An 11,442-nucleotide genomic window follows, 5' to 3' on the forward strand; every position below is an offset into this window, starting at 1 on the left:
ACAGAGTTTCACTCTTGTTGCCCAGGCTGGAGTGCAACAGCATGATACCGGCTCACCACAATCTCTGCCTCTGGGGTTCAAGCGATTCTCCTGCCTTAGCCTCCCGAGGAGTTGGGATTACAAGCATGTGCCACCACGCTCAACTAATTTTTTTTTTTTTTTTTTAAATAGAGATGGGGTTTCTCCATGTTGGTCAGGCTGGTCTCAAACTCCCAGCTCAGGTGATCCACTCACCTCAGTCTCCCAAAGTGCTGGGATTACAGTCATGAGCCACCCTGCCTGGCCTGAAATGTAAAGTCTTAATTTAGATGTTCAGCATCATACAACAAAAATACAGTCTATAAAGTCTGATGTTCTTTTTTTTTTTTTTTTTTTTTTTTTGAGACAGAGTTTCACTCCGTCGCCCAGGCCAGAGTGCAATTGCACCATCTCCGCTCACTGCAACCTCCACCTCCCGGGTTCAAGTGATTCTCCTGCCTCAGCCTCCCAAGTAGCTGGGACTACAAGCAGGTGCCACTACGCCCAGCCAATTTTTGTATTTTTAGTAGAAATGGTGTTCCACCGTGTTGAGCAGGCTGGTCTCAAACTGCTGACCTCAAGTAATCTGCCTGCCTTGGCCTCCTGAATTGCTGAGATTAAAGGTGTGAGCCACCACACCCAGCCCTGGATGTTCTTAAATTTCTCTTCTTTCATTTTTTTATCTCTACTGAGCACTTCAGCTTTTAATAAAATTTTCTTCTTTTATCTAGTGAATACTTGTAAACTTTTTTGGGGGGAGACTTACCCAAATGATGAGCTTCTGAGAGTGTTGAAAGCTAAGAATCTCCTCTCATTCTGCATAGAAACAGTGGAGTTCTGGACCCAAATGATGAGCTTCTGAGAGTGTTGAAAGCTAAGAATCTCCTCTCATTCTGCATAGAAACAGTGGAGTTCTGGACCCAAATGATGAGCTTCTGAGGGTGTTGAAAGCTAAGAATCTCCTCTCATTCTGCATAGAAACAGTGGAGTTCTGGAAGTAAGCGTAACTATTTACATTTCAAGTCAGTAAACCCAAGGGTGCACTTGGGTTTATTGTTCGAACAATTCGAACATTTATTAAGTGCCAACCCATGTAAAGAATTACCCAGCAACCAGAATTCAACTTGGTCAGCAGGCAAGGAGTCTTGATCAGACAAACTCACCATTTTTAAATATGAAAAATTACATGGAAGATGGCTGGAGCAGACAAGGGTCGCAGGCTGCTGTGTGCCACCACCACAGAAACATCCTGGATGGTCAGCCCCTCAGTGAATGAATGGAGCTATTTTGAAACTGGTGGGATGACGACAATTGTGAAAAGACCCCACTCAGATCTCCTGCTGCAGGTGTAATTGACTGAGAATCTCAACTGCTGTCCTCTGAATCTACCACCACCGCATTTACAATAAGACCATGATTCCCGAGGGCTGTGCCCACCCAGCGACTACAGGATAATAAGGTCACTTCCTGCCAGATTCTAATGGGGACTTGGGTCAGCCTGGCCAAAAGCATCTGAGAGCTGCACTGCAGTCTGGGGCCCTCCTATTTACTCTGTTCTCTTTTCTTTCTGGGGGGTCAAATTTCCTCATTCCGACCACTCGAGGTGGCTCACACCTGTAATCCCAGCACTCTGGGAGGCTAAGGAGGGCGGATCACCTGAGATCAGGAGTTTGAGATCAGCCTGGCCAACATGGTGAAACCCCATCTCTACCAAAAATACAAAAGTTAGCCAGGCATGGCGGCACACACCTGTAATCCCAGCTACTCAGGAGACTGAAACAGGAGAATCACTTGAAGCCAGGAGGCACAGGTTGCAGTGAGCTGAGATCTCACCACTGCACTCCAACCTGGGTGACAGAGCAAGACTGTCTCAAAAATAAATAAATAAATAAATAAATAAAAATAAAAATAAATAAATTTCCTAATTCCTCCAACTTTCTCCACTTTTTTCCCCTCATCAGTGTTTCTCCCATAAATCTCTTGTATGACAATCTTCTTGGCATCTATTTTTCAAAGGACCTGAATCAACACAGGGTGCTAAAATATTAACATAAAATGACTGATTTAGCTGGGTATGGTGGTGCATGTCTGTGGTCCCAGCTACTCAGGAGGCTGAGGTGGGAGGATCGCTTGAGCCCAGGAGGTGGAGGCTGCAGTGATCCAAGATAGCACCACTGTGCTCCAGCCTGGGCAATGGATTGAGACCTCGTCTCAGGGGAAAAAAAAAAAAAAAAGGTTAAAATTAAAAATTTAAAAAAAGATGACGGATATAGTTTGGATATTTGTCCCTGGCCAAATCTCATGTTGAAATGTAACCCCTAGTGTTGGAGGTGGGGCTGGTGGGAGGTGTTTGGGTCTAGGGGTGGATCCCTCATGGCTTGGATAACCAGTGAGTTCTCACAAGATCAGGTTGTTGTAAAGTGTGTGGCACCTCCTTCCCCCATGAGTAAAAGCTCCCTGAGGCCTCCCCAGAAGCCAGGCAGATGCTGGTGTCATGCTTCCTGTACAGCCTGCAGAACTGTAAGTCAATTAAACCTCTTTTCTTTTTTTTAAAGATGGAGTCTCACTCTGTCACCCAGGCTGGAGTACAGTGGCACAAACTCAGCTCATTGCAGCCTCCGCCTCCCAGGTTAAAGTGGATTGCATTGGCATGGCTCACTGCAACCTCTGCCTCCCAGGTTCAAGCAATTCTCCTGCCTCAGCCTCCTGAGTAGCTGGAACCAGATGCATGCAGCATCACGCCCAGCTAATTTTTGTATTTTTAGTAGAGACAGGGTTTCACCATGTTGGCCAGGCTGGTCTCAAACTTCTGACCTCAGGTGATCTTCCCACCTCAGCTTCCCAAAGTGCTGGGGATTACAGGTGTTAGCCACTGTGCCCGGCCTAAACCTCTTTTCTTTATAAATTACCCAGTCTCAGGTGTTTCTTTATAGCAAGGCAAAGAACGGCCTAATGCAATTTCTCTTTAACAGGTTGCCTCTTCCTAGTACTTGATTTGCCCTACCAAGTCAGCAACTCTCCTCAAATGTCAGTCAAGGAGAGACAACTTCAATTTATAGCCAACTACCACACCAATCTCTCTCATCCTAAGAACAATTCCCGGCCGGGCGCGGTGGCTCAAGCCTGTAATCCCAGCACTTTGGGAGGCCGAGACGGGCGGATCACGAGGTCAGGAGATCGAGACCATCCTGGCTAACCCGGTGAAACCCCGTCTCTACTAAAAAATACAAAAAAACTAGCCGGGCGAGGTGGCGAGCATCTGTAGTCCCAGCTACTCGGGAGGCTGAGGCAGGAGAATGGCGTAAACCCGGGAGGCGGAGCTTGCAGTGAGCCGAGATCCGGCCACTACACTCCAGCCTGGGCGACAGAGCGAGACTCCGTCTCAAAAAAAAAAAAAGAACAATTCCCTATGCCACTCCTCAATGGTACACGAAGGGCCATGTCTCAACTACACCTTCCCCATCTTAACAAGAACATGAACACACACACACACCACACACTCTTTCTCAAGTGCCATTATTCATTTTGAACCAAGTAAGCTTATCCTTTGAAGGCACTCTCCATTTCTCCCCTTAATGAGGCATAATTACTACATTAATAATAACACAAATAAACTGCTTCCCATAAGAATAGCATTTCCAGGCGGGCATGGTGGCTTACGCCTGTAATCCCAGTACTTTGGGATGCCAAGGCGGGTGGATCATCTGAGGTCAGGAGTTCAAGACCAGCCTGGCCAACATGGTGAAACCCCATCTCTACTATAAATACAAAACTTAGCCAGGTGTGGTGGACACCTGTAATCCCAGCTACTTGGGAGGCTGGGGCAGGGGAATCGCTTGAACCCAGGAGGTGGAGATTGCAGTGAGCCGAGATCGCACCACTGTACTCCAGCCTGGGCAGCAAGAGTAAGACTCTGTCTCAAAAAAAAAAAAAAAATGAAAAAAGAAAAAAATAGCATTTCCAAGCCTTGTACATAAACAGTACCTCATTTGATCCTCATCATAAAATCAAGGGTAGAAATGACCAGTATCATTAGCCTCATTTCACAAAAGAAGAAACTGAGACTCATACTGATGTGTCTGGGTGTCAGTTTCCAAGTCTGTCCAATGAATTGAGCCCTGTGACCTTTAGGAACTCTTCCACTTCTAAAATCGTATAATTTCCATAATTCGTCTGAAATCACTAAGCTTGCAGTGGCAGATTAGGGACCTGAGGGAATGACTTGGTGCCAGGCTGATTCTCCCACACCGTGTTATCTTTGCTGCCAATAGCAGTGGCTAACATCAGCTACGCGATGTGTCCTGCACTGTGCCAGTTACTTACAAGGCATTGTTATTTTATTTTATTTTATTTTTTTGAGATGGAGTTTCACTCTTGTTGCCCAGGCTGGAGAGCAGTGGCACAATCTCAGCTCACTGCAACCTCCGCCTCCCAGGTTCAAGCGATTCTCCTGCCTCAGCCTCCCAAATAGCTGGGATTACAAGCATCCACCACACCTGGCTAATTTTGTATTTTTAGTAGAAACGGGGTTTCACCACATTGGTCAGGCTGGTCTCAACTCCTGACCTCAGGTGATCTGCCCGCCTCAGCCTCCCAAAGTGCTGGGATTAGAGGCGTGAGCCACCGCGCCAGTCTAGAGCATTGTTGAATACCTACTCAGCATTGTCCTCTATCCCACTGTGTAAATGTATTTACATTTCAGTTACATACACATGTAATGGAGAAGGTGACACCACCCCTGCTCCAAGGCTGTACTCTGATCGACACTTTCCATTCTTCCAGCCACAGTCATTGGATGACTTGGGGGCTCTGGCCTGGAATGCCGGAACAGAAGTACACCCTCTCCTACTGAACATACATTAGGAAGCACTGGCTTCTACTGCTACTGGCAGCCTCTCTGTGGCCCTGAGGGGAAGCCTCAGGATCTTGTTTGGAACCGACAGTTTTTAGTAGCTAAAATCTGAGACGTCTATACCTATCCTTAAAACTCTGAACAAACAACATAGGCAAAGACAGATGATGTCACTGAGACCCAGAGAGGATATTAGACCTTGCCCAGCATACATTATCTATTGGGAGCCAGTCAGGACTAAATTACAGGTCTCCAGCAACTGACCTGGGGTTCTTTTGCCCTCAGCATGTAGAAAGGGCCCCGTGTGCAAAGGTTCCGGATAAAGATCAGACCGTGATCTAGCTGATGAACAGAACCCAGAAGTATGTTTGAGGGGGAGGAAGGAGGAGGGTAAGAGACGTCGTCTTCTGTTCTGCTTTTTTGCCCTGAGGGGATGACACTTAACCACCGCAGGGGCTGCAGCTGAGCCGCAGGGATGGTCACACTGAACCAGGACTTCTTCCCTTCCCCCACTCTAAACCTCTGCCAAGCAGAGAGCCTCTGAGACTGCTCTAGAGAAAGGGGCTGCCTGCCAAGTATCTGCCCACCTGGGGCCAGGGTGAGGGCAAGGCCAGTGACTACATTCTGTGAACAGCTGGAAAAAAAGTGGGCAACACAGTGGCCTTGGGGCAATGGCCTTCCCACTCTCCTTGTCAAAAAATAGCAGGATTCAAAAAAAAAGGGGGGGAGGATATTTATTTAATCCTTTTGTTACAAATTAAAGTTGCTTGTTTTCAAAAATTGCAGGAAATAAAGTACGCGAATCAAAGAAACACAAAATATTTAAAAACAAAATAGCTATTTTCCCAACTCTCTTACTTACAGGTATGTCTATACAATTCTGGCAGAATCCAAAGGGAAGGACAGTTTGGTTAGTCCATTCAGTCACAGCAAATGTACCTGTTCATTTGTTCAAGGATTTGTTGAGCACTCACCTTGTGCCCTGAAGATACAGTTCTGAAAAAACACCAAAAAGGCCCCTGTGTCCAGCAGCTCACATCTTAGTGGTGGAAGGGAGATGAAGGGGAACAGACCATAATAAGTAAGTAAACAATGATTTCAGACTGTGCCAAGAGCTCTAAGGAAAACAGGGTGATATGATAGGGAGCGGGGAAAGGTACTTTAGGTACGTAAAATGTCAGAAATGCTCCCCCAGGCCAGGCGAGGTGGCTCAAGCCTGTAATCCTAGCACTTTGGGAGGTCGAGGTGGGCGGATCACTTGAGCCCAGGAGTTTGAGACCAGCCTGCGGTTTCACCATGCGAAACCCAGACTCTACGAAAAAAAAAAAAAAAGGAAAAGAAAAAACAAAAAAAATCGGCTGGGTGCCATGGCTCATGCCTGTAATCCCAGCACTTTGGGAGGCCAAAGCGGGTAGATCACCTGAGCTCAGGACTTCAAGACCAGCCTGGCCAACATGGTGAAACCCCATCTCTACTAAAAATACAGAAATTAGCTGGGCACTGTGTAGGGCGTTTGTAATCCCAGCTACTTGGGAGGCAGAAGCAGGAGAATCGCTTGAACCCAGGAGGCGGAGGTTGCAGTGAGCCAAGATCATGCCACTGCACCCCAGCCTGGGTGAAAGAGCAAGACTCTGTCTCGAAATAATTAAATTAAATTAAATTAAATTTAAATTTAAAAATTAGCCAGGTGTGGTAGTGCATACCTGTAGTCCCCACTACTTGGGAGGCTGAGGTGGGAGGATCACCTGAGCCCAGGAGGTCAAGACTGCAGTGAGCCGAGATTGCACCACTGCACTCCAGCCTTGGCAACAGAGTGAGACCCTGTCTCGAAAAAAAAAAAAAAAGAAAAAGAAAAAGAAAAAGAAAAAGAAAAGAAAAGAAAAGAAAAAAAGAAGCCAGGCGCAGTGGCTCATGCCTGTAATCCCAGCACTTTGGGAGGCTGAGGTGGGCAGATCACTTGAGGTCCGGAGTTTGAGACCAACCTGGCCAACATGGTGAAATGCTATCTCTACTAAAACTACAAAAATTAGCTGGGTGTGGTGGCAGGCACCTGTAATCCCAGATACTAGGTAGGCTGAGGCAGGATAATTACTTGAACCTGGGAGGCAGAGGTTGCAGCGAGCCAAGCCTGGGCAACAAAGAGAGAGACTCCATCTCAAAAAACAGAAAAGGAAAAGGAAAGGAGGAAGAAACAAAGAAATGAAGGAAGAAAGAAAGAGAAAGAAGAAAAGGGAGAGGAGAGGAAAGGGGAGGGGAGGGGAGCAGGGAAGAGAGGAGAGGAGAGGAGAGGCTGGGCCCAGTGTTTCATGCCTGTAAGCTGAGGTGAATGGATCACCTGAGGTCAGGAGTTAGAGACCAGCCTGGCCAACATGGTGAAACCCTGTCTCTACTAAAAATACAAAAATTAGCCGGGGGTGGTGGCACATGCCTGTAATCCCAGCTACTCAGGAGGCTGAGGCAGGAGAATCACTTGAACCTGGAAGGCAGAGTTTGCAGTGAGCCAAAAATCGTGCCATTGCACTCCAGCCTGCGCAACAGGGCAAGACTGTGTTTCAAAAAAAGAAAGAGAAACAAAGAAAGAGAAATGCCTCCCCAAGGTGACAGATGAGCAAAGCCAGGTGAGAAGTCTAAAGAAATTCAAGCACAAAGGCCCTCTGGCAAAAAGGTCTTGGCAGAAAGGTGTCAGTGTGCTTGCTGCATTGAAACTGCTCCTGTAAGCCAGGGATCCTATAAGGTAGGCCTTGGATTCCATGGTGGGGAGCTCGGCTAGGACCCCCACGATAGGCAGGAAGGCAGCTGGAAAGAGCAGTTCTGCCATTCTTCCGGATGTATTAATGAGCCATGATGGGTCGTCCTGGTGGACTTCTGGAGTCTGAGCTGGGTCCACGTTTGAGGTCTCCCACTTTAGTGACCCTGGGAAAGTTACTTGAGTTTCCTCATTTGAATAGCCAAGGGTTTCTCATGTTTGATGCCAAATGCCTTGGGCGGGGATTGGCTCCAAACCTCAGCCTCATCAGTCAGTCAATTTATCCTTACATTCAAGAGCAGCCATTTACAAAACGAGTTCAGAAAATTTAAAAAAAAACAAAAACAAACAAAAAAAAAAAACAAATTTTAAATCGTTAGAATACTGCATAAACAAACTAGAAGTAGGCCGGGTGCAGTGGCTCACGCCTGTAATCCTAGCACTTTGGGAGGCCGAGGCGGGCGGATCACCTGACGTCAGGAGTTCGAGACCAGCCTGACCTATATGGAGAAACCCCGTCTCTACTACAAATGCAAAATTAGCTGGGCGTGGTGGTGGGTGCCTGTACTCCCAGCTATTTGGGAGGCTGAGTCAGGAGAATATCTTGAACCCGGGAGACGGAGGTTGCAGTGAGCCGAGATCGCGCCATTGCACTCCAGCCTGGGCGACAGAGCGAGACTCCATCTCAAAACAAACAAACAAATAAAAACAAAGTAAAAGTAGATTCCCCAGGCAAAGCTGATAATATTGCTGGGATAATCGACTTTGTCACTACAGTCTCACTTGGTACTTTAAGAAACTCCATCTTGATCCTAGGTCTGGGTTGATCTGGGGGTTCCTGCTAATTTTGTGTTTTAAAAACCTAAAGCAATAAAAATGTTGATATTGACATTTATCATTTTTATCCTCGCCCTCTGCCTTGTTTTGCTGGGAGATCTGTTCCACTTGGCTGAGTTTAGAGAGGGCGGGGAAGCGGGGGAGAAACCGAGGCGCAGGGTGGAGAAAGGGAGAAAAGCCTTGCAGACTGAACACATGAGAAAACCTGGAGAAGGGATTCGCTGTGCTTATTTCAGGGAAGAAAACCGAGAAGTGAAGCACAGAGGGGTCAGGTTCCGGGAGCAGCGGGAAGGTTGCAGGGGTCCCCAGGGCAGGTCGTGGAACTCAGGCAGCGGCACCGGGGGCCCAGTTCAGGCCGCGGGGTGCAGCCGGGCAAGACCGCTCGGGCTGCCGAAACGGGAGGAGATCAGAAAAAGGAGAGACATGGAGAAACGGAAAGGAACAGGAGCAACACTCGGGCGGAAAGGAAAGAGGCCGAGACAGAGGAACGCCCGCAGGAACCCGCAGCCGAGCAGCCAGCCGGGCTGGGCGGGGAGAGGGGGCTGCGGAGGGGGCGGGGCGCCAGGCGGCGCGAGGCCAATGAGAGGGCGGGCCGGGGCGAGGGCGGGGCGCTAGGCGACATGAGGCCAATGGGAGGGTGGGCCGGGGCGAGGGCGGGGCATTAGGCGGTGCGAGGCCAATGGGAGGTCGGGCCGGGTCCTCTGGGCTGAGGCTGGGTGCCAGGCGGCGTGAAGCCAGTGGGAGGGCAGGTTGGGGGCAGGGGCGGGACCCCAAGCCAATGGAAGGGTGATACCGAGGGGGCGGGGCGCCAGGCGGCGAGAGAGCCAATGGGAGGCAGAGTCGGGGACCGCGGGCCGTGGGCCGCCCCGCGAGGGGAGGGAGACCCGGAAGGCGGTGGGGGCGGGGAGTGGAGCTGACAACCTGTCAAATCCACTTTGGGACGAACTAGGTCACGCGCTCCCCGGGCCGGGCACCCCCGCCTGCGAGGCCCGGCCGCGGTTCCTTCCTCTTCCTGCCCGCGGCGGTGGGGGTGGGGCGGGCCTCGGGACACCTGCCTCGGCCGCCGGCCTCGTGCGGCTTCCCGGGCGGCTCCGCCTCGGCCGTACACCCCCCGGCCCGCTCGCGGCGGGTGGAGCCGTGGTCCCGCGGGCTCGGCCGCGCTCTCTCCCTGGACACTGGGAGCCCCGCGCGGCCTCGCGGGCAAAACCTCTGGACTCCCCGCACCCCCGACCGTCTCCGCGCCGCTCCTTCTCGCGCGCGACCGTGGACTCGTCCCCGCGGGCCCGGGTTGGCAGAAGCTGCGGGGGCCGGGGGCGCACTACTTGGCGCGGAAGGGCCAGCGGCGGGCGGAGGGATCCCCGGCCGCGGGGTGAGCCGCAGGGAGGGGTCGGGAGGAGCCGGGAGGAGCCGCAGTGGGGAGTCGGGAGGAACCTGGCGCCCGCACCCACGCGCGCCGTGGTCACCTGTTCCCCGCGGGAGCCCGGCCGCACTCGTGGGGAGGCACGCTCGCAGCTGGGGCTTCCGCTTTGTGCCCGTGGAACCGCGGGGAAGGCGCCGCGCTCTCGGGTCTTCCTGGCGGGTGGTCCTGCACTTTCCCCCTCTCTGGTACGGACCGCCGCGATCTGTTTCCAGGCAGAGGAAAAGATGTCAAAGACTCAGACAGAAGGCAGCGTGAATCCAGGGCCCGGGATGCAGGGTTTGCTGGAACGCCAGCCGATGCGATCGCGCCCCTGGGATTCCACTTGGCCCGCGCGTCCATTTCCTTGCTCGGTGGACTCAGTAAAGCCGGATCTGTCCAGCGCTTACAGCGTGGAGGTGGAGGCGGACTAATCAAGCAATGCTCTGTTATTATTTCTACCCATCCCCTTTTCTCCATGCTAATTTGCTTAGAACTTTAACATCGAATGGACAGCAAATGTCATGTTGTTTAATTTTCACTCCTTGACCGTTATGCTAATTTCTCTCCCGAACAAGGTGACGCATTGTTTTAAGTAACAATGACCAACTCAATTTTTGCAAATTGTATGAATTGAAGGGTAAAATGTGGGAAAACGCTAAATTTGAATGCTAAATTTGAACATTTGACACAATATTTTGAAATGCTTCTTTGCAATATTATGGCATTTCGGAACAGATTGAAATATTTCATTTTCAGACATTTCTTTGGTCAACAAATACTTCTTGAACGTTTATATGCAAAGCAATGCATATAACATTTTCATTGCTTTACAAGTGTATTTATCAGTAAAAGAATTTTGTTTTAAATTCTAGCCTTCATTTAAATGTATTTTAGTTATCACATTGGGAAGAAAATATTACTGTGTACGGAATGTACAGACATGTTTTTATATTTACAAAAAATAGTCATTAAGAAAGAAAATATGGCCGTGTGCTGTGGGTCACGTCTGTAATTCCAGCATTTTGGCATGCCGAGGCAGGCGGATCACCTGAGGTCAGGAGTTGGAGACTAGCCTGACCAATAAGGTGAAACCCCGTCTCTACTAAAAATACAAAAATGAGCCGGGGCGTGGTGGCGGGCGCCTGTAGTCCCAGCTACTTGGGAGGCTGAGAGGGGAGAATTGCTTGAACCCGGGAGGCGGCGGTTGCAGTGAGCCAAGAGTGTGCCACTGCACTCCAGTCTGGGCAACAGAGTGAGACTCCATCTCAAAAATACATATATACAGATATCTATATATAGAGATATCTATACAGATATATAGGTATATACAGATTATAGTATATATAGATGTCTATATATAGATGTGTATTCCTTACATTCAACATAAGAATGAGCTTATTCATAATTAGCTGTAGTATTATTGCCCTTGAAGAACTACCATATTTATTACATTTATAAATACTATTTATAAGTATTTAAATAGAAATCTTTTAAATAGAAATTAAATGCAAACAAAGCAACAAAAAGAGGCCTTTCATACATGGTTATTGGCTTTTCATTGTAACCAGTTCTTACTGCCAGCTGATTTTC

The 11,442-nt window shown here is 49.3% G+C and overlaps 1 protein-coding gene and 1 long non-coding RNA gene across 2 annotated transcripts; one reads left to right on the top strand and one right to left on the bottom strand.

Annotated features, from left to right (window-relative positions):
• Positions 1-353: 353 nt before the first annotated feature.
• LOC140709584 (uncharacterized) lies at positions 354-6,272 on the bottom strand. The gene is made up of 2 exons (XR_012090083.1): positions 5,845-6,272; positions 354-988 (listed from the first exon to the last, which is right to left on the bottom strand). It is a non-coding gene; the product is annotated as an uncharacterized lncRNA (long non-coding RNA).
• Positions 6,273-8,648: 2,376 nt separating this feature from the next.
• LOC103227422 (uncharacterized) lies at positions 8,649-10,783 on the top strand. The gene is made up of 2 exons (XM_073008684.1): positions 8,649-8,815; positions 9,266-10,783. Exons 1-2 carry the CDS (start codon positions 8,649-8,651, stop codon positions 10,281-10,283), a joined length of 1,185 nt encoding a protein of 394 aa, XP_072864785.1. The 3' UTR covers positions 10,284-10,783.
• Positions 10,784-11,442: the final 659 nt, after the last annotated feature.

This window comes from Chlorocebus sabaeus, chromosome 21 (assembly GCF_047675955.1).
Source record: "Chlorocebus sabaeus isolate Y175 chromosome 21, mChlSab1.0.hap1, whole genome shotgun sequence".
NCBI lineage: Eukaryota > Metazoa > Chordata > Mammalia > Primates > Cercopithecidae > Chlorocebus > Chlorocebus sabaeus.